At 41.4% G+C, this 23986-nt stretch overlaps 1 protein-coding gene across 3 annotated transcripts in view; it reads right to left on the minus strand.

Moving 5' to 3' along the window:
• Positions 1 to 23986, minus strand: part of cmip (c-Maf inducing protein) — a 235850-nt gene that overhangs the window by 20127 nt on the left and 191737 nt on the right. For 2 of the 3 annotated variants that reach the window (XM_068049180.1, XM_068049182.1), the window contains exons 11-14: positions 16755 to 16820; positions 13638 to 13664; positions 11390 to 11438; positions 5510 to 5635 (exon numbers count right to left, since the gene is read on the minus strand). In XM_068049180.1, the coding sequence (XP_067905281.1) occupies positions 5510 to 5635; positions 11390 to 11438; positions 13638 to 13664; positions 16755 to 16820 (268 nt within the window). The remainder of the gene's footprint in view (positions 1 to 5509; positions 5636 to 11389; positions 11439 to 13637; positions 13665 to 16754; positions 16821 to 23986) is intronic. The other variant, XM_068049181.1, reaches the window with a different exon arrangement.

Below are 23986 nucleotides of genomic sequence, written 5' to 3' on the forward strand. Positions count from 1 at the left end.
TGAAGACAAGAGCGCTGTACGTCCGCCACTTCCTCCCAGCACCCCTCCCTCCAGTCCCCCTCCCCTCAGCCTCCACCCCTGTCCTGGGAGTGAATGAGAAAGAGAAACAGAGGGAGGAGCAGCCCAGAACTTTCAGAGGTGGCATTTGCTCCAGTACTGGCAGCAGTGTAAGTACTGGTTGAAAAATGGTGCTTGGCATCAGGAACGTAAATGGGCAGGAAAATGCTTTACTGAAAAAATACATCGCAATTTTAATGCTCTTACTAAATAAATAAAGCCATTTACAATGTGTAAAGTTCTGTGTCACTATCTGCAGACGAACAAACTTAACGATATGCAAAGATGAAACAGATCAGTATAACTTGTCCTTAGCTTAAAGGGATGTTGTCTGAATCTTTCTCACAGGAGAAACAGGAAGGAGATCCCGTTATATGGCAGTGTCCTTCCCTATCTCCTTGACCTGGCCTAATCAGGATTACTCTGAGAATTCCAGCTGTGAAGCCTGTGGAGGCTCACTTGATTCTGCCAGAGATTGATCGCAGGCTCCAAATGGTTCAGCTAAAGTTCAGACATGAGTGACACCATGTGAAAGCAGAACTGGAACTTGCCTATGACAACAAACACAATGGCCCCATTTATCCACTGAGCTTCAGTCGCTCAAGCTTCTCTTTATAATATAGCTACAGATTTGAATTTGTTGTGAATTTTCAGCTAATGTATTCTAGAGGACAAAGTGCAAGCCAGAATGTAAAGTTATTCACTCAAATTACAAGCCATGTAATGCTTCTGGTTCTTAGTTCTTTGTGCAGTCTTGGCCGTTAAGGCAGATAATTACAACAGGCTGGTATAAGCCATACGTCATTCAGGTAATTTAATACCTCCTAGCACAGAAACCAACTTGGAGCAGTTGTCTGCCTAACCCCTGGGGAATAATTAAATAATTTTAATACAATAATATAAAAGCAAAATACTGCAGATGCTGGAAATCTGAAATAAAAACAAGAAATGCTGGAAATACTCAGCAGGTCATGCAGCATCTGTGGAGACAGAAGCAGAGTTAACGTTTCAGGTCAGTGACCTTTCATCAGAACTAGTAAAGGTTAGAAATGTAATAGGTTTCAAGCAAATAAAGTGGGAGTGGGGCAAGAGATAACAAAAGGGAAGGTGTTGATAGGACAGGGTGACAGAGAATAGCTGACCAGAAGATCATGGAGCAAAGGCAAACGGTATGTTAATGGTGTGCTGAAAGACAAAGCATGAGTGCAGAGAGGGTGTTAATGGACAGAAAAATGAACTGGCCTAAAGCACAAACATGAAAAAAATGTGCCCAGGCAATTGGTAAAAAAAAAGAACGATGAAACAAACTAAAATAACATTTTAAAAAAATAAAAAATAACTACAAATAAAAAGGGGGCCCATCATGCTCTGAAGAATTTAGATTGGGGGCAGCTGTTTGAGGGTAAATCAACATCTGACATGTGGGAGTCTTTCAAACGTCAGTTGATTAGAATCCAGGACCAGCATGTTCCTGTGAGGAAGAAGGATAAGTTTGGCAAGTTTAGGGAACCTTGGATAATGCGGGATATTGTGAGCCTAGTCAAAAAGAAAAAGGAAGCATTTGTAAGGGCTGGAAGGCTAGGAACAGACAAATCCCTTGAGGAATATAAAGACAGTAGGAAGGATCTTAAGCAAGGAGTTAGGAGGGCTAAAAGGGGTCATGAAAAGTCATTGGAAAACAGGATTAAAGAAAATCCCAAGGCTTTTTATCCATATATAAAGAGCAAGAGGGTAACTAGGGAAAGGGTTGGCCACTCAAAGACAGAGAAGGGAATCTATGCGTGGAGCCAGAGGAAATGGGCGAGGCACTAAATGAGTACTTTGCATCAGTATTCACCAAGGAGAAGGACTTGGTGGATGATGAGCCTAGGGAAGGGAGTGTAGATAGTCTCAGTCGTCTCATTATCAAAAAGGAGGAGGTGTTGGGTGTCTTGCAAAGCATTAAGGTAGATAAGTCCCCAGGGCCTGATGGAATCTACCCCAGAATACTGAGGGAGCAAGGGAAGAAATTGCTGAGGCCTTGACAGAAATCTTTGCATCCTCATTGGCTACAGGTGAGGTCCCAGAGGACTGGAGAATAGCCAATGTTGTTCCTTTGTTTAAGAAGGGTAGCAAGGTTAATCCAGGAAATTATAGGCCGGTGAGCCTTACGTCAATGGTAGGGAAATTATTAGAGAGGATTCTTCGGGACAGGATTTACTCCCATTTGGAAACAAACGAACTTATTAGCGAGAGGCGGCATGGTTTTGTGAAGGGGAGGTCGTGTCTCACTAATTTGATTGAGTTTTTTGAGGAAGTGACAAAGATGATTGATGAAGAAGGACAGTGGATGTTATCTATATGGACTTCAGTAAAGCCTTTGACAAGGTCCCTCATGGCAGCCTGGTACAAAAGGTGAAGTCACACGGGATCAGAGGTGAGCTGGCAAGATGGATACAGAACTGGCTCGGTCATAGAAGACAGAGGGTAGCAGTGGAAGGGTGCTTTTCTGAATGGAGGGATGTGACTAGTGGTGTTCCGCAGGGATCAGTGCTGGAACCATTGCTGTTTGTAGTATATATAAATGATTTGGAGGAAAATGTAGCTGGTCTGATTAGTAAGTTTGCGGACGACACAAAGGTTGGTGGAGTTGCGGATAATGATGAGGATTGTCAGAGGATACAGCAGGCTATAGATTGGTTGGAGACTTGGGCGGAGAAATTGCAGATGGAGTTTAATCCGGACAAATGTGAGGTAATGCATTTTGGAAGGTCTAATGCAGGTGGGAAGTATACAGTAAATGGCAGTACCCTTAGGAGTATTGACAGGCAGAGAGATCTGTGCGTACAGGTCCACAGGTCACTGAAAGTGGCAACGCAGGTGGATAAGGTAGTCAAGAAGGCATACGGCATGCTTGCCTTCATCGTTTGGGGCATAGAGTATAAAAATTGGCAAGTCATACTGCAGCTGTACAGAACTTTAGTTAGGCCACACTTAGAATATTGCGTGCAATTCTGGTCGCCACATTACCAGAAGGACATGAAGGCTTTGGAGAGGGTACAGAAGAGGTTTACCAGGATGTTGCCTGGTCTGGAGGGCATTAGCTATGAGGAGAGGTTGGATAAACTTAGATTATTTTCACTGGAACGATGGAGGTGGAGGGGCGACATGATAGTGGTTTACAAAGTTATGAGCGGCATGGACAGAGTGGATAGTCAGAAGCTTTTTCCCAGGGTGGAAGAGTCAGTTACTAGGGGACATAGGTTTAAGGTGAGAGGGGCAAAGTTTAGAGGGGATGTGCGAGGCAGAGAGTGGTGAGTGCCTGGAACTTGCTGCCGGGGGAGGTGGTGGAAGCAGGTACGATAGCGACGTTTAAGAGGCATCTTGACAAATACATGAATAGGATGGGAATAGAGGGATACGGTCCCCGGAAGTGCAGAAGGTTTTAGTTTAGGCAGGCATCAAGATCGGCGCAGACTTGGAGGGCTGAATGGCCTGTTCCTGTGCTGTACTGTTCTTTGTTCTTTGCTCTTTGAAATTGTTGAACTCAACGTTCAGTCCAGCAGGCTGTAGTGTACCTAATCGGTAAATGATATGCTGTTCCTTGAGCTTGCGTTGATGTTCACTGGAACACTGCAGCAAGCCCAGGACAGATAGGTGGACATGAGAGCAGTGGGGTGTGTTGAAATGGCAAAAATGGCAAGCAACCGGAAGCTTGGGGTCATGCTTTCGGACCGAGTGCAAGTGTTCCGCAAAGCAGTCACCCAATCTGATTTGGTGTCCCCAGTGTAGAGGAGACCACATTGTGAGTAGTGAATACAGTATACCAAATTGAAAGAAGTACAAGCAAATTGCTGCTTCATCTGAAAGGAGTGTTTGGGGCCTTGGATAGTGAGGAGAGAGGAGGTAAAAGGACAGGCATGACACCTTCTGCGATTGCATAGGAAGCTGCCATGGGAAGGGGACATGGTGTTGGGGGTAACGGAGGGAATGATCCCTTCGGAATGCTGACAGGGGAGGGGAGGGGAAGATGTGTTTGGTAGTGGCATCATGCTGGACGTGGTGGAAATGGCGGAGAATTAATTATTTTATTCATTTGGACTCAAACTCAATGGGATCTCTGTGGGGGCTATGGTATTATGGAATCTTCTACAATTCAACTACATACAGTAGTTCAACCTTCAGCTACAACCATAAATATAATAGTAAGCTTCGTGTGGAGATAAAAGAGGGGTATCATGGTGCAAATAAAACATTCTATGAGGCACAAATTTTGCTGCCATGTAACTTCAGCATAACTGGAATCCTTACACGAGTGGGAGTTGCAGTGAGATCGTGATAATGAAATAGATGCAAACCCCTGCTGTTCTAGGCCAGATCCCATTCTGAGCATTAGACTTTACCTGGTGTAAACAGGGTCTTAGCAGGCCGAAAAATGTCTTACCACCCCATTTACGCCAGCACTCCGGCCTCAATCACCTTGAAAGGTCCTACCACTGGGCAGCCAAAGAGCCTGCCCGTTTCAGGTGGTCAGTCGCTTTAATATGTAAACTGGGTTCTTATGATGTACATAGGACACAGATTCCCATTTTAGGACTGTACTGAGCTAAAAATGAGTTTTTATTTATTTTTGGTGGATCCAGGAGGAGTATGAGTGTTCCTACAGACTGCTTAAAATGAAGCTAGATTTCTGTCTCATTGGTGACTCCCCTGTGAACAGACCCATTCCCTGCAACCCACTCAACAACACCGACCCCCCGCCCTCGAACAACAGGCTAGGCCGGCCTCTGGGCTGCCCGATATTGCATTATCACACTGCCCCGGGGTGCCTAAAGAAGCAATTGTAATGGGGTCTGGCCCTTAAGATGGACTGGGCCTCCTCTTGGCACTATCAGGTGGATGGCACCCTCTGGCTGGTCAGCTGCTCGACAGCCAAAATCTAGCTAGAGATTTCAACCGCAGTACTGGCTAAACTGATCCCAGAATATGGCTGCAGTAAACTAGTAGCACCTTTATATGCTGCTGAAAATTGCAACTTTCCTTCCTGTTCATATCCTCATAGGAAGTGCAGTGATCAGAGATTGAATGCAGCTGTTAACAGAACCCTAAGCATGTATTTTGAATTTGCTGGCGTGGACTCTTTAAATTTTATATAATAGAGGATATAAGCCAAACATATGTGCAAGTACAGTTTGGTCAGTGCCTGACTTCCAGCTAAAATGAATATTGTCTGTCTGTGGGCTGACATCATGCTTCTGTGAATAGAATTAATCTGCTCATGATGGGACTATTAGAAGCAAACATATTGTGCACAAATAAAACTTTCTATCACACATTTCCAACAGATGGAACCAGCAATCGAGATTAAAGGTTTGGATCATTTACTGCATAAAATATTATATAAATAAGTGCAATTTTAACTCAGTTTAATCAACAAAGTTATTTGTAACATAAACAGAAGGTATTAACTCACATTATTGCAAACACGTACCATACTGGCAAAAAGTTCCCCATCATCATCACAGGCTACTCCTCCTGGACTATACAGCTGGAACCAACCATCTTTGCCAGCCCGAACACTCAACAAACAGGAATGGACCTGCCGGAATACAATTAAACAGCTTGAGTTTCTGATGTGCCAAGCCCTGTGTTTAGCATATGCTCAGTGACCCACATTAGACTGGTACAGGATGACTTTTACTTATCCAATGATCTACTTTTCAATTTCAGGTCAATTTAATGTTTTCACAATCAGAGAATCAGTCATTTCTGTGTACTGGGCTGAGATTTGACAGCAAATTAATGACTTTATTTAAATGCAAATTACTTTTTTTTAATAAGCAATGAAGATGAAATAAGTAAATTAGTTTAAAGAGCCCATGATGTGCTATGTTTTATGTATATATATATATATAATATATATACACATTGCCCGATTCAATTCATGAAATAAAGTGCTGCAACCCCAATTTCTAATAGAAGGTGTATTGGTTCTTATTCCAGTTTCAGAATCCATTTTCCTTTGCACAGTCTTGATGCTATTTACCACAATCGGCATTACTTCTCACTGGGCCAATACAGTTAATCTCTTTACTAAACCATGCAAAATGTGGCACTCCCTCATATACAACTGCAGCCTATGTACAGACAGCATGAAGGCTCATGGCATGACTAGAGGGAAAGTGAGTTGGGGGAGGCGACCATGTACAGATACTGATCGTTAACCTACTTTGCAATGTGCTGCCCTCAGATTATACTTGGTATGAAATTTTGCATGGGCAGGAGAAAGGGTTTATTTTATGACCAATTGGCCAATCTGATATTGTGTGCAAAAGGACAAATTAAGCATTGTGAAATAAGATATAAATCTACCTAATCTGAATTGATCGAAAGAATAGAAACCTTAAAAGGTCAAACACTGCAACATAGTTCACATCACAATAATATTCAATACAATGGCCATTTGATGCTATGAGTTAATAGCTTGATTTGTTATTTTGTTTTTGCTTTGTGTTTTCATCTGGTCTACTTCTTGGATAACTGGTGATCCCTGTGCTGAAAGCAACCCTCAAGGAAAGAATTAATTTCCTATCCCTATGTCCAGTGGTATCTATTCTATCAAAAGTTTGTCTTTACGGTCAGTCTGACAAAATATGAGGTCAACTGCTAACAACTCAATTTTGAGTTGTTCTGTAAACATGGCAGTGGCTTTGGGGATCGTTGCATTCAAGCCTGGCTCCAAATAATGGATAATGAATGACCAGCCTGGCTAATTTTTTCCCAGCCTAGCAATACTGAAATAAATTTTAGCACACCTGATGTCAATCCAGCTGCAATCAGCCAATTTAACACAGACTGGGATTGGATTTGGGGCTTTCAAAAGATAGAGGGCCAGAGTTTATAGCAAAAATAATGGCGAGACTAATGGCATTCTTTGGTTTTTATGTGCAAATTGGACAACTTGAGGTGAACGCAGATGCTCGGTTAAATGCGGAAGTGGGGTAGCTGCTGTCTGAGCCACTGATAGCTAGTATGTAGTTGCAGCAAGCAATTAAGAAGGCAAATGGTATGTTGGCCTTCATTGCAAGGGGATTTGAGTACAGGAGTAAAGATGTATTGCTTCAGTTGTTGGTGCTACCGCACCTTTGGTATTTTGTACAGTTTTGGTCTCCTTCCCTAAGGAAGGATATACTTGCCATAGAGGGAGTGCAACAGAGGCTCACCAGACTAATCCTTGGGATGGCAGGATTGTCTTATGAGAAGAGTGCACAGAAACTGGGCCTGTATTCTCCAGAGTTTCGAAGAATGAGAGGTGATCTCATTGAAACGTACAAAATTCTTACAGGGCGTGACAGGGTAGATGTGGATAGGATGTTTCCTCTGGCTGGTGAGTCTAGAACAAGGGGACACAGTCTCGCAGAATAAAGGGCAGGCCATTTCAGACTGAGATGAGGAGGAATTTCTTTATCAGAGGGTGATGAATCTGTGGAATTCTCTACCCCAGAGAGCTGTGGAAGCTCAATCATTGAGCAAGTTCAAGACAGAAATCAATAGATTTCTGAATATTAAATGACATCAAGAGATATGGGGATAGTGGGGGAAATGACGTAGAGGTAGATGATCAGCTATGATCTGTTTGAATGGTGGGGCAGGCTCGCTGGGTTGAATGGCGGAGCAGGCTTGATGGGCTGAATGGCCTACGCCTGCTCCTATTTTCTATGATCCTATGAGCTGCTCCACTCCTCTGTAAACTGTGGAGATACAACATCTCACCACCTGGCTACCCATACAAATGTATTGAACAGTATTAAGTTCCTGTACTGACATTGTAGGTACAGACTAAACTCACCACAAAATATTAGGGCATGTCCATTTCAATCTAAGTATCCTTTTTAGCAGAGTGATTAGTCTTAATTGCAGCCAGAAACACACTCTGGCACTGAAAATGAACGTTTACAATTTTGGAATCTCATTCCCTCAGCTGTTAATTATTGTTGGAGATTTTAGAAAATATTTTTTAAAATTTTTCTTTGTCTCTTTTATCTCTCTCTCTCTTCATACACTTGTTCTTTCCCTCTCTTTGGCTGGAATTTTACATTGGGCGGGAGGCCCCACCCACTGGCCAAAAAGTTGGGGGCAAGCCTGCCTCTGCCGGGCCTGGGGAGCCATGTTGGCATTTTTCACTTCCCAGGGCCTTAATTGGCCTTGGGTGGGATTTCCACCTCCTTGAGGCAGGACGTCCCGCCTAATGGAGCTGCCAGCCAATCAGCAGTGGCCACTGCTGGTACTACATCCAGCCATCGCAAGCAAAGTGAAGGGCAGCCCCTGAACGAAGGTAAGTTTTTGGGGCCTAGCTGGGGACAATTGACTGGGCTCTGGCGAGGCAAGGAGGGGTCAGTTGGGTTGGGGGGGAGCAGGGATAGTGATGTGCGGCGGGGGCGGTTGGGGCTTCTGGGGCAGCCCTCTGTGGGACACAGGGTGCCCGAACAGGAGGCTCCCCGCAGCCCACAAGAAGGCTGCCTGGTTTTACCAGGCAGGGTTCTTGGGGCCTTTGTCATCCGCCCCCCAAGGGTAAAATACCTGCGGCGGCGGGAGGAGGACCTTAAGTGGCAGTTAATTGGCCACTTAAGGGCCTTGATTGGCCTGGGGTGGGCAGGCCATTTCTCGCCACCACCACCCTGTGAAAAATTGCAGCCAGGCGGGAAGGCCTCCCACTCAATTTTACTCCCCCACCCTACCACCACCCTGCTCATTGGGGTGGGGTGGGGGGTGTAAAATTCTGGCCTTTATTTCTCTTTCTGTACCTAATTTGACATTGAATTCACTATTCTATATTTCTCCCTGATTCAGACTTTGCACTGTTCATTTACAATATTTCAAGCTGATTGGTTAAGGAAACACTCTATTCACACAGGTCCCAGTTGCCCTGAAGAGGATGCCAAGAAAGAGGTTACTCCCAGTGCCATCCACTACAGGGAGTAGAAATAGGAGAATAAGTCAAGTTAATGATACGGTGCAGGAGGAAGGGCTTCAGATTCCTGGGACATTAGGATCAGCTGGGGAGCAGGAGGGGCCCGTTCAAGATGGATGGTTTGCAGAGCAGTGATCAATATCCTTCAGTTAACAATTGCTGTGGGGGAGTGTTAAAACTAATTCGACAAAGGTTGGGCACCGAGGTGTAGTATTAAAAGTAGAAATGAGGTGCACAGAGGATTGAAGAGGCAGAGTTAGAAATAAGTGGGAATCATAGAAAATACAAAGAGGTCTAAGTTAGATTTGGAGTGCATGTGAGTAAATGCACAGTGTAGTTAATAAGGTTGGTAAGCTGCAGCTGCAAATAGCCATGTTGGAATATGATGTAGTGGTGAGAACAGAAACCTGGCTTAACAAAGCGGAGGTTTGAATGCTTAATGTTCCTGAGGAGAAGGCATTCAGGAAAGATCGTGAAGGAAAAAAAGAGGAGCGGGAAGGAGTTTTGATTAAGGAAAATATGACAGTGCCAGAAAGAAAAAATGGGGAATAATTTGGATAGCCCCTGAAAACAGGCGCAGGTTAATTGTGCATCGTGATCCCTGTGCCTATTGGTTGAAATGCAGGCAGGCCCCATCTTTGGGCTGCCAGCATATTTACATGATTGCTGCATGCAACGAGCAGTAAAAGTGCTGTTGATTGCTGCATGCATCAGCAAAAATCAATACTTGCTAGCACTACTAAAAACTAGCCTGCACAGCTGAAAGCTAGCCTTCACCTCTTAAAGAGGAGGTGCATTGTGGCTGGAGCAGGTGCTGGGAGTCCTGTGGGAGCTGAATTTGATCTGGGAAAGACAGAAGAATGGCTGAACATGGGAGAGAACAGGCACCCAGGTTTTCTGACGCTGCACTGAAGCTCTTGGTAAAGAAAGTGCAAAGGAGGAGAGATGACCTGTTTCCACAGGGGGCCAGGAAGCCCTCCAGATACAGGGTGAACAGGCAGTGGGAGCAGATAGCTGTGGAGGGATAGCTAAGGGATAAAAAACACAGTTGTGGTGAATGGATATTTTTGGAACTGGTGGAAGGTATACAATGGAATGCCCCAAGTTTCAGTACTAGGACCACGGCTGTTTTTGGGATATATATTGATGACTTGGACTTGGAGGTACAGAGCACTATTTCAACATTTGCAGATGAAATGAAACTTGGAAGTGTAGTAAACAGTGAGAAAGATAGGAATAGACTTCAAGAACATAGACAGGCTAGGTGAATGGGCCAACACATGGCAGATGAAATTCAATGCAGAAAAGTGTGAGGTCATACGTTTTGATAGGAAGAATGAGGAGAGACAATACATTGAAAGCCTCAAAAGTGTTTGTGCGCAAATCTTTGAAGGTGACAAGATAGGTTAACAAAGTAGTTCATAAAACATATGGGATCCTGGGCTTTATAAATAAAGGAATAAACTACAAAAGCCAGGAAATTATCCCAAACCTGTATAACAGACTAGTTCTGTCCCAGCAGGAGTATTGTGTTCCATTCTGGACACCACACTTTAAGAATGACGTGAAGGCTTTTGAGAGGGTACAGAAGAGATTTAGTAGGATGGTTCCACAGATGAGGGATTACAGTTATGTGGGTAGACTGGAAAAGCTGGGGCTGTTCTCCTTAGAGCAGAGAAGGCTACGAAAAGATTTGATAGAAGTGTTTAAAATCATGAAGGATTTAAATGGGGTAAATAAAGAGAAACAATTTCCAACAACTGAAGGGTCAATAACCAGAGGGTACAGATTTAAGCTGATTTCCAAAAGAACCAAAGGTGCCATGAGGAAAATCTCTTTTATGCAGTGAGTGGCTAGGATTTGGAATGTACTGCCTGATAGGGTAGTGGGTACAGATTCAATAGCAGCCTTCAACAGAGTGTTTTATAAATGCTTGAAAGAGAAAACAATTGCAGGAATATGGGAAAAGACCGGGGGAGTGGGACTTACTGGATTGTTCTTAGGAAGAGCTGGCACAGACTCAATGTGTGAATAGCTTCCTTATGTGTTGTAGTATTCTCTGATTCATTAAATACAAAATCTATTTAAATGTGGTTTAGAAAGATGTTCCTAGAAATTACTGTTCGTGACATAAGCAGACAAATACTTAACATGTTCGTAAGATGTTCCTTAGTCTGCTATTTTAGAGGACGCATTAACCACTCTTATGCTTCACTCCTACTATAGAACCACTACTAGGCCTGAACCTTTAAAGACTACAGTAAATGGATTAACTCCTGCATTATAACAGGCAAGGAATATCATCCAAACATTTGTTTGCTAATATCACCATCTGTAACTCCTAGATTATATCTGTTAAGCTATTTTGTAGATTTTACTCACCTCTTGTCTTGGATCTTCTGCAAATCTCTGTATGACGTATTTCAATTCCCTGAGAAAAAGTACAAATAGGTAGTTATAAACTGCCCAACTCCAATTGGTCTCAAGAAACAATGTAAATGTGCTAATAATAGTTTCTACCACAGCTAATTCTTGCTGCTGACAGTGAACTTGGAATGAGGAATCACAGCAGATGAGATAACAAGACATTAGACCAACTTGGTACGTCAAAGTTTGATGAGTTTTTTTTCCAGATAAAAGTTTGAAAAGACCCCAGTTGTTGTAACTTCACATGACTGGACTCCTGCCCAACTAAGGCTAATACTCAAGATATTCGAAGGAGCAAAATTCATCAAAAAGATTTCCTGGGTAATTCAATATAAAAGGCTTTTTTTAAACTTCATCTTTTTTTTCATTGTAAATTTATGAGTAATCTGCAAGGGCTGCTAATGGGTTCCTGATTAATATATTGTGCCCATTCCAGCTGTAAATCTATCTACTCATGTAAGCTCTCAATAGGTACTGAGTAGAAGCCAGGTAACATCACTGAGGCACTGTCTTTGTGAAGGTAGTGTTTACTTAAATCATTTCTGGGTGATTGAAAGACTAGTTCTATATCAGCCCTGTTATTTTCATCACATTCAAGTGACAGAATGACGTATTTCAACACAATTTAAAGCATTGTATTGTTTGAAGACAAGATTTGTTGTCTGTTGAGTTGTGTATTTTAGAATAGGATCATAGATCATAGCTGAAATATTTGATCAGTGTATTGTACCTATGTGTAGGTATGTTTTCCTCTGGTCATTGACAGTGAAATATTGATGGAGTGCATTCACTCACATTAATAACTGAGGAAAAATATTACTAAAGATGTCCAGGAGGCAGTATGGAACTGTGGACCTATGATTATTCCTGCAGTTATAAAACACTGGTACCAACCCACAAACCAATCATATTGATTTGTACAATTTATCACACAATTACATTGAAACTATCTAATCATTAATAACTGGATTTATTAAAAAAGTCACAATTGTGTATATGCACACACTACTAAAATGCATACCCATAGAGTATTAATAACACATGCAGTACATAAGCACCCTGCCAATGGAGAAGGTCTGATTTATATTACTGATGCACAGACTTAGGAGCTGGAATGTATCCTGCTCAATAAATCAATAATCAATATCTGAAGTATTCTATTTCAAGAGAATTCAATCCCATTTAATCAAACAATGTATAATAAATAACATTGCATAATAAATCACTCTGTCATTCAGCTAAGTCACAAGATTAATTTAATGCATTTTAAGGTACCTAGATCGGGGGCATGAATTTTTCTAAATGTACACGAATGATTAAGTATTAGTATTTTACTATATAATAATTCAATTATTATTGGCCATGTGAGCCGCATGGAAGATGGCAGGATCCCCAAAGACACATTGTACAGCGAGCTCGCCACTGGTATCAGACCCACCGGCCGTCCATGTCTCCGCTTTAAAGACGTCTGCAAACGCGACATGAAGTCCTGTGGCATTGATCACAAGTCGTGGGAGTCAGTTGCCAGCATTCGCCAGAGCTGGCGGGCAGCCATAAAGGCGGGGCTAAAGTGTGGCGAGTCGAAGAGACTTAGCAGTTGGCAGGAAAAAAGACAAAAGCGCAAGGGGAGAGCCAACTGTGAAACAGCCCCGACAAACAAATTTTTCTACAGCACCTGTGGAAGAGCCTGTCACTCTAGAATTGGCCTTTATAGCCACTCCAGGCGCTGCTCCACACACCACTGACCACCTCCAGGCGCTTACCTATTGTCTCTCGAGATAAGGAGGCCAAAGAATAATTCAATGGTTTGGGAATAAACAGGTGCATTATGGATGAGTTCAAAGAAGCAGGTAGGCCAGACTTAGCTGAACATCTTGGATATCCCTGGCTTAAGAGGCACATTTATTCACCATATATTGAAAGAAGGGAATAGTTTATTTGCTGGTCTTGGGGTGTGGTTGTTGGGGTGAGGAGGGGTGGAAAGACCCAGTAAATGCTACTTATGCCTGCATATAAAGAATGCAGAGCATAAAGAACGTCTCACAGTTCAGTAGATTTTGGTACACATACTTCACTGAATTTATGTTACATGCTTGGAATATTAACGGAGAAATTAAATTGAACTATAAATCTTGCAAAACAGTATCTGCATTCATGAAAATCCTGCCTTTATAAATTAAAATATATAAACTATGTTACTTACTTTGTGAACTTCACATGTGCGAGTGCCCTGTTGACAAAATGTGCAGACATTTTATACATCCATTCTTAAAACACCAGTGTAAAATTTATTGGTTAATTCTATATGGTTGATTACATTTTAAAGTATTTTCACAAAGAGATCATAAATTCCAGCCATTATATGTTAGACACATAAAAAACAGAAATGAGCAATAGCTGTTGATAAAATAAGTTTTTTTTTATTTTCAATGCTAAAGTTTCCGGGTGTACAGGTCAGCGTATGGGAATTTACTTAAGGGCAGGTGTGATCAGTCTAATACATTAGAGAACTTGTTAAAGATCATTCATTGGACTATGTTAGATTTAACAATTAAGCCTCAGTGAACTCTAGGATCCTATTTGTCGATCACTAAACAACAACAAAATAAAATAGCAGTATGTCAGCCATTGTTTTCCTTGCCTTGTTAATGAGTTTCAGTTGAAGTTAGCTGTGCTAACTAGATGACATATATGACAGGATGGGGCGATAGAAGCTGGCATAATGTAGACATATAGTGAGTCAGAAGATAGCTCAATTAAAGCTACGAATTCTCGCCCTTTGCGTTGCACTTTCCAAACCACCATACTCATTATTCTGAGTCCCAAGGTATTGCAAGGAACAGCAGAGGCTACATTTCATACTGATCCCATAGCTAAACAATGCAGTCTGCATTGAGAAATTTAATACATTACATTGCTTACAGTAAAAGAAAATCACATACGTTATTCCTGTTTAGCTACAGAAATATATTTTAATTTGGGACAATTGACCAATTTTGTCTCATGCAGTACTATGGTCAATTCCTGTGGTCAATTTGTAGTAGGACATAGTGAGTCAGTAGCTTTAGTTGTAGTAGCTTTAGCTAAGGTATGCAAATCCAATGATAAAAGCAGCCAAATAATAAGTACATACTTTGCCTCCAAAGCTCATAATACAAACACAAACCCAATCGTATTTCATTGTGGCTGAACAGTGTTTTCCAATTGGAGAATGGTAATTTAATTGGAGCTAAGAATTTAATTGATATTTTACCTCTGCATTTTATAGGGTATTTGGGCGATCAATTCCTATGTTGACTTGTAAGTGGGACAAGTAGGCACTAAGATGTCACTAAGTGGATTCTACGAACTGGACCATCCATAACTGACATGGAGAGAGTTTGCAAAAATTTACTTTGAACCAAATGATCCAAGTTTTTCAAATATAGATAATGTAGTGACCAGTAAGAAAATTATTGGCTTGGCTAGCAACCACTGCTCTCAGTACTGAGGACATTCTCATGCAGGAGAGGAACTGTGGAGGTGAATGTAAACACAACATAGCACACAACAAAAAAAATGTCTACAGTATTCACTGGACATATTATTTACATTGGTCTAAATTAATGCTTGGAGTTTCCTCTTTGGGCAGAGTTCTGGTCTGGTAGGATTTTCACTAGCCCCTGTCCCATTTCCCTAGTTTGGGGCTTTGGGAACATTTGATAGTCATGTCAGGCTTCCAGTGGGATTCTTCTGCCAAAACTCTGTCCTAGCTGTTACTTAATATCAACAGTTCCACTGCTTGAGTGGGTCCTTTGACCATTTGTTCCAATTAATGATCTAATATTGTGTTTAGGATCATGCCCTCACTCCTATTAATTTCTCAATCTATTTCTGGTAAATTGAAGTCATCTCTGACAACTGCATCTGTTCCTGTATGTTTCATTCAACATTTTTGGTTCAATGCCTCCTCCTGACCTCGTAGTATTCAGCAGATGCCCATAACTTATTTTGCTTCCTTCATGTCTGTCATCCATATCGACAGAATTTCCACCATCAGGGGTATGGTAGCATAGTAGTTATGTTACTGGATACTAATCCAGAGGCCTGGACTAACAATTCAAAGATATGAGTTTAGATCCCACCACAGCAGCTGGGCAATTCAAATTCAATTAATTAAATAAATCTGGAATTAAAAGCTCATAGCAATAATGGTGACCATGAAACTACTAGATTGTTGTAAAAAAACAACTGGTTCATTAATGTCCTTTAGGGAAGGAAATCTGCCGTCCTTACCTGCTGTGGCCTATATGTGACTACAGCAATGTGATTGAATCTTAACTGCCCTCTGAAATGGCCTAGCAAGCCATTCAGTTATATTCAAGAAGATGGCTCATCACCACCTTCTCAAGTGCCACTAGGGATAGGGTATAAATAACTTTTCCAGTGACGCCCACATTCCGTGAATGAAGTAAAAAAAAACTAGATCGGTTTAACTTAGTTTTAGTGAAGTTTGCTTTCACATAAAAGTTACACCACTTCCCACTTTTATATTTTTATCTCACAAAATAATCGGTATCCCTGTATAGTCCTGTATGTTTACCCACCCATGTCATCATTGAACCAGGTGTCTGTAATGATTGTTCTTTCACAGCTTCTCTTACCAACAAGGAGATTAGGATTTCCCATTTTAATCCTAAAACTCCTAACATTCTGGCATAATTCTGGCCTCTTGAACATCCCCGATGTTAATCGCTTCACCCTTTGGTGGCCGTGCCTTCAGTTACCTAGGCCCTCAGCTCTGGAATACCCTCCCTACACCTCTCTGCCTCTCTACTTCACTTTCCTTCTTTAAGACACTCCTTAAAACCTACCTCTTTGACCAAGCTTTTCGTCATCTGACCTAATAGCTCCTTATGTGGCTCGGTGTCATATTTTGTTTTATAATACTCCTGCGAAGCATCGTGGGATGTTTTTATTACATTAAAGCTGCTCTATAAATAAAAGTTGTGGTTGCTCATATACAAGAGGTTTGAGGCATCCATTTATGTCACTCCCTAGACTGACATGTTTAATTATATTCCCTTGTGGTTCTGTCTTTTTACTCTATCTTCGAGATCTTGCACTTAGTCAAGAACCATAACTCATCAAATTTTCTCCTATGCCATTGATCTATGTATGAATCATAATTTCTGCATGTTTTCCACCCTTTTCAGATGCTTTTCGACCCACTCTATTATGTCCCTTACCCTGGCACCTGGGAGGCAAAACAGTGATTTTCACAAAAAAGGGAGCTATATTCTATAGGCAATAGATGTGTTCTCTATGTCGGTATACTTACTCTTTGGGAAAGGGAATAGGTTGAAGCAGGCTAGCAAGAGCAGGTCTCCAGTCATCGTAATCTGACCTGTGGGACAGACAAACAGATATCAGCTCCCACAATACCTACATTTCTGTTTACAACAAACATACAATATTTCTAAAAATAAAACTAAATATATGAAAGTACACTGCATATTTCATCACAGCTGATAACTAGAACTTTTCAACGAAGAAATGCTTCTACAATGAGTTATTCTATTCTGAGTGTGTTAAAACAAATAAGGTTCCAAAAACTGTATAACATAAGAAATAGGAGCAGGAGTAGGTCCCATGCCCCCTTGAGCCTGCTCCACTATTCAATAAAATCATAGTTCATCTTCTACCTCAATTCCACTTTCCCACCCTATCTCCATAACCTTTAATTCTTTTAGGTGTCAGGGGTAGAATGGGAGTGCCCAGTGCATTATTGCTGGTAAGAATGTTTCAGAATCTTTCTGTGTAAACCAATTTATTTGTTCAGAGTAAATATTTCCCCATTCAAAGCCAGACATTTACAGGAGTGAAATATAAAACTGTTCATTTATTCATGTCAATTATCTGGTAATAACTCATAATCACACAGTGTTCTAGAACTGATTTAAAAGCCACAATAAGACTCAAAGGGTCATCTGCTCTTAGAGAGTAATGCCACCAATGAATATATCATTAGTGGCAGTAAATTCTGGGTATTTTCTCCCTTATGTGTGAGTCCAAAATAAAACACTCACTCTGCTGCTGGTGAGTTACAGTCATTTTACACTCTCAACAAATACCAGGACTTTGGTCAGATATAAAAACAAGAAATGCTGGAAATACTCAGCAGGTCTGGCAGCATCTGTGGAGAGAGAAGCAGAGTTAACATTTCAGGTCAGTGACCCTTCATCAGAACTGGCAGAGGCTGGAAATGTAAGTTTTAAGCAAATAAAGCAGGGGTGGGGCAAGAGATAACCAATAATAAGGTGTCGATAGGACAAGGTCACAGAGAATAACCGACCAGAAGGTCATGGAGCAAAGGCAAACAGAATGTTAATGGTGTGCTGAAAGACAAAGCATTAGTGCAGCGGGGGTGTTAACTGACAGAAAAATAGAATAACTTGGCCCAAAGCACAAACATGACAAAAAAAAAGCAGTGGGTAGGCACATGGTAAAAAAAAAAATGAATGATGGAACAAAATGAAATAAAATAAACAAATAAAAAATAAATAGTAGCTGAAAATAAAAAGGGGGGGCCCGTCGTGCTCTGAAATGATTGAGCTCAATGTTCAGTCCGGCAGGCTGTAGCATGCCTAATCGGTAAATGAGATGCTGTTCCTCAAGCTTGCGTTGATATTCATTGGAACATTGCAGCAATCCAAGGACAGGTATGTGAGCAGGGTGGGTGTTGAAATGGCAAGCGATCGGAAGTTCAGGGTCATGCTTTTGGACCTTTTGGTCAGATATGCTGTTACATACATATAGGCCACACTAATCAACAATAAGTCTGACAAGAACAAGTTTAATTTAACTTCATGTTTGCTTAATGTAGGGACTTTTCTACAGCATGAAATTCATGTTAAGATCAAAATATTCTTCAATAATTGCCTAGCTTCAGCTGTACTGATACTATGCGTCAAGTGTGCAATTCAGCTTTCAGTCTGTCCCAAACACCGAAACAAGATGTCCTATTTAAAATCTTCTGGTCTGAATGGATCACTATCTAATCCATCATCCTTTCTGGAAAATCTTCCATTATTGTATCAGGAAAGTCACAGAGTGAAGTACAATGAGTTTACAGGGCACAATAGAACAGTTGTGTCATCATTGCCTTTGGCAATGTTGGTCTGCCAAGTCATCATTAGTTATAATTAAACCCATAGGTTTAGATACATAGAAATATGACACTTGTAATTTTGTATTTAGTATCCATGGTACTTTTTTTAAGATAAGATACAGCAGCCCATAATTTTGATTTCTGCTATCACTATCTGAATCAACCTAAACACTTAAATTTGGCTGTATCCTGGTTGAATCATGCAGCGGATTTTACTGGAAAAGTGATGCAATGTAAAAATCACAAGCGGAAAGTTACAGGGTTATCATCTTGCATTTGCAAAACTTAAATTGTTCCTTTCTTGATATATTGATTTGTCAAAATATTTAAAATAGTTATGTTTTCCAGTCATAGAAGTAATTCTGAAAATGACCGAACACCACTTTCTATCTTAAATGAGCCATTAATGCTTTAGATTTTATAGCAGGGCTCTCAAATGGGAAGACTGTCCTTTGTGACTGATACTTCAAGTAGGATTCTGCTAATTCTATGAATTATTGATTTACCCTTAACTGAACCCTCTCTCCCCCTTCCTGTTTAAATCCCTATCTACCACCCTAGCTATTTGATTCACCGGAACACTGGTCCTAGCTTCCTTTAAGTCAAGCCTGCTCATTCAATAAAATTCCTCAAGAGAGACTGTCAGCTAATGTTAAAGGTGATGGAATTGAAGGCAAATTATTGACCTGGTTAGGAAATAGTTGAGCGGCAGGAAATAGAGTAGGGGGAATGGGCAGGTACTCTAATTGGCAGGATATGACTAGTGGTGTCCCACAGGCATCTGTGTTGGGGCCTCAACTGTTTTCTGTATTTATTAATGACTTTGATTATGAGGTAGAGAGCCACAGATCCAAGTTTGCCAATGACAGTAAGATAAGCACAAAGATAAGCTGTGTAGATGAAAGCATAAAATTTCAAAGAGATAAGATTAGGTGAATGGGCAAAACTGTGGCAAATGGATTTAAATATAGGCAAGGGTGAGGTTATCCACTTTGGACTTAAAAAAAAATAGAACAGGGTATTTTCTAAATGGTGAAAAACTAGAAACAGTGGAGTTTCAAAGAGACTTAGGGGTCCATGTACATAAATCATTAAAATGGACTGGTACAAAATATATGTGTATATATATATATATCTAGAGAACTAGAATACAAGGTGTTAGAAGTCATGCTACATCTATACAAAGCTCGAGTGTACTGTGTTCAGTTCCGGGCACCACACCTTATGAAGGATATACTGCCTTGGAGGGAGTGCAGTGTAGATTTACTCGAACGATACCCGGACTCCAAGGTTTCAATTACAAGGAGAGATGACACAAACTAGGATTGTATTCCCTGGAATTTAGACAATTTGGGGTGATTTTAATCATAGTTTCAAATTTTCAATATATTAAGGTGAACAGTTGGGTAGATTGAGAGAAACTATTTCTGCTGGTTGGGAAATCTAGGACTAGGGGCCATAGCCTAAATATTAGAGCCAGACCTTCTACATGCAAAGTCTCTTCCACAAAAGGCATTTTATGCAAGGCCAATTGTTGATTTTAAACCTGAGATTGGTAGATTTCTGTTAACTAGGGGTACTAAGGGATAGTGGGCAAAGACAGAGTTAAAACACAGATCAGCCATGATCTCACTGAATAGGGGCTAAATGGCCTACTCCTGTTCCTATGTTCCTATACACAATCTAGGTGTCTTGATATAAAAACAAGAAATGCTGGAAATACTCAACAGGTCTGGCAGCATCTGTGGCGAGAGAAGCAGAGTTAACGTTTCAGGTCAGTGACCCTTCTTCAGAACTAGTAGTTATTAGAAATGTGAAAAGTTTTAAGCAAGTAAAGCGGGGGTGGGGCAAGAGATAACAAAGGAAAAGGTATAGATAGGACAAGGTCACTGAGAATAACCAAGCAGAAGGTCATGGAGCAAAGGCAAACAATATGTAAATGGTGTGTTGAAAGACAAAGCATTAGTACAGATAGGGTGTTAATGGACTGAAAATTGAACAGCCACAAGCACAAACATGAAAAAAACAGTGGGTAGGCAAACTGAACAAACTAAGATAAAATCAAATAAAATAAACACAAAAAATATAAAAAAAGAAAAAGGAAAAATAACTAAAAATAAAAGTAAAATGGGGGCCAGTCATGCTCTAAATTATTGAACTATTGAATTATTGAATGCTCAGTCCGGCAGGCTGTAGTATGCCTAATTGGTAAATGAGATGCTGTTCCTCGAGCTTGCATTGATGTTCACTGGAACACTGTCTTGATGCTGTATAAGAGCAAGAAAGTCTTGCTGCAATTGTATAGGGCTTTGGTGAGATCATACCTGGAGTACTGTGTACAGTTTTGATCTCCTTACCGAGGGAAGGAGATACTTGTCTCAGAGGGGGTACAACAAAGGTTCATTAGATTGATTTCTGGGATGATAAAGGTTGTCTTATAAGGAGTGATTGAGTAGAATGGGGTCTATATACTCTGGAGAAGAAAAAGAGGTGACCTCATTGAAACTTATAAAATTCTTAGAGGGCTTTCAGGGTTAATGCTGTTTCCCCTGGAACTAGGGCCATAGTCTCAGGATAAAGAGTCATCCATTTAGGACTGAGATGAGCAGAAATTTCATCACTCAGTGGTTGTGACTCATTGGAATTCTCTGGGGGTTACGTTTGCATTGTATTGGATGCCATCACTGACTCTTAGAAGATACTAAGAAGGATAACTTTATGCAGCATATAATTACGCATACATCTATCAGAATCTGATTAGGTACTGTTCAATGATCACAAACTCAAAATTTCTTTACTTCACCTATTGCATTCATTTTCCGAAAATGCAAACTGAGGTGAAGATGGGTTAGCCCATTACATATCTTTCAGATGCACTCTGAGAATTCAGGAAATAAAAACAAACATTCAAAAAGTCAGAATACAAGTTCTCTGTCTCAATCTCCATAAAGATAAGAGAACTAAACTGGTTGGCGCCCGAGAACAGGCAATGCGAGTATCCTCTGCCTGTTCAATCTTCATCTTTGTGCTGTCTGCTCATTATCATAATTTCTGTGTGCAGCCATCACTAACTGTTCATTGGCTGCACACATCAGTAGAGGGTCCAATATCTTTTCTTGCTAGCACTACTTAGAGCTAGACTGTACCTCTTAAAGGGAAGGTGCATTTGGATGTCAGCAGTGTTAAGATCATTCAGAATAGTGCATTGCAACAATCAACACTGGCCTGACCATGGCAGACAGTGTGTACCAAGGTTTTTGGATGCTGCACCTGAGGTCTTGGTGAAGGAGCTGGAAAGGAGGAGAGAATCCTTTATCCACAGTGAGAACAGCTGGCCACAGAGGCTAATGCCAGTAGTCCCAAGAACTAAACTTGGATGCAGTGCCTCAAGTGTAATGACCTTACACAAGTAAGTGGTCAAGGTCAGTGAATGCATCTTCAAATGGCATATCCCACCAACTACACCACTAGCCTCACACGTGCACTGCTCAATACACTACAACTCTGTCATTCACATACCAACCATCTCTATCAGCCATGACTCGTACCTAATATTCATATGCTTCACCTCACCCTACACACTTAGCACTGATGCAAGCCCCACACCCACATCTCACAGCTTGCATACACTGCCAGATATTCAGCCATGACAGCCACATCAGCCAAACAGATTGCACAACACTCACTGACACACTTCACTCTCTCTTGCTGCGTAATCAAAGGCAGCAGGAACTAACTGGAGGGGGAGAGGCATGCCAGCATGCTCTAAACCACATGGAGGAGATGGTGTTGGCCATTATTGGAATGGCTATTGCTGAGGCTCTGGCCAGCAAGGCGGGGGGGGGGAGCTGAACCAAAGATTACGGCATCCTCATACCTAATCCACCTTCTCAGCTGCCACTTCCTACTCATTCGACAGCATCTTCTGAGTGAGAAACTGCAGGTGGTGTAAGCATGCACATCTTACTTTCCACTGTCACCTCACCACAATCCTACCCTTGTGCCTTTTCCCTTTCAGATACCCAAGAGGTGCAACCTGATTAGGCAATGGAGGAACATCAAGAAGAGAGTGATGATAAAGACACAACACCGTCATTTGATTTTGCACTCGCAGCCACCAGCTCAGATATTGGCAATGCGTATTTCTTGGAAGGAAGAAGAGAGGTGGCATCTGCACATAGTCAGATGCTGGATACAAGTGCGTTGCAGTCAGGGCAGGGGGCACGGACAACGCAGGTGCCAGCTTGGCTGAAGGTGAGGTCGCACCCGAGTTCTGCTGCAGAGGATGCAAATAAGAACTTCGATGGGGCAGGCTACACAAGAAGGCTGATGGGTGTACACAATAAAATGCTTGGTGCATTGAGAAGACTCCTGTAAAGCCTACTTTCAATGTCAAGGAGCATGAAGTCTGGCACAGACTTGGTACAGGGCTTTGCTTAGAGCTTGAGCCTATCCTTTCCAGCATGGAAGTGGTGGACAACTCCATCAGCACACTTAACATAAGCATATAAGAATGCAAAAAATAGCAGCAGCAGTAGACCAGTCAGCCCCTCGAGCTTGTTCTTCTATTCAATACGATTATGGTTGATCTTCTAGCTCAACTCCACTTTCCTGTCTGCCCTCATATCCCTTGATTCCCTGAGAGATCAAAAATCCATCAATCTCAGTCTTGAATATATTCAACGATGGAGCATCCACAATCCTTTGTGGTAGAGAATTCCAAAGATTCACAACCCTCTGAGTGAAGAAATTTCTCCTCATCTCAGTGCTAAATGATCAACCCTTGAGACTGTGCCCCCATGTTCTAGATTCCCCAGTCAGGTGAAACACCCTCTCAGTATGTACCCCATTAAGCCCCTTCAGAATCTTGTATGTTTAAATGAGATTACCTCTCGTTCTTCTAAACTCCAGAGAGTATAGACCAATTTGCTCAGCCTCACATCCTAGGATAACCCTCTCATCCCTGGAACTAATCCAGTAAACCTTCGCAGTACCGCCTCCAAGGCAAGTATATCCTTCCTTAAATATGGAGACCAAAACTGTGCACAGTACTCCAGATGTGGTCTCAACAAAGCCCTATACAATTGTAGCAAGACTAAAGGCCAACATGCCATTTGCTTTCCTAACTGCTTGTCCTTCTGCATTCCTTGTACAAGCACACCTGAGTCTCTCTGAACATTAGCATTTAAAAATTTCAAGCCTTTTAAATAATTCTGCTTTTCTATTCTTACTACCAAAATGAATAACCTCACACTTTCCCATATTATACTCCATCTGCCACCTAGTTGCCCACTCACATAACCTGTATAGATCTCTTTGCAGTCTCTTTGTGTCCTCAAAGCTTACATTCCCACCTAACTTTGTAACGTTAGCAAAGTTAGATATGTTACTCTTCGTCTAAG

This window comes from Heterodontus francisci, chromosome 17 (assembly GCF_036365525.1).
Source record: "Heterodontus francisci isolate sHetFra1 chromosome 17, sHetFra1.hap1, whole genome shotgun sequence".
Lineage (NCBI taxonomy): Eukaryota > Metazoa > Chordata > Chondrichthyes > Heterodontiformes > Heterodontidae > Heterodontus > Heterodontus francisci.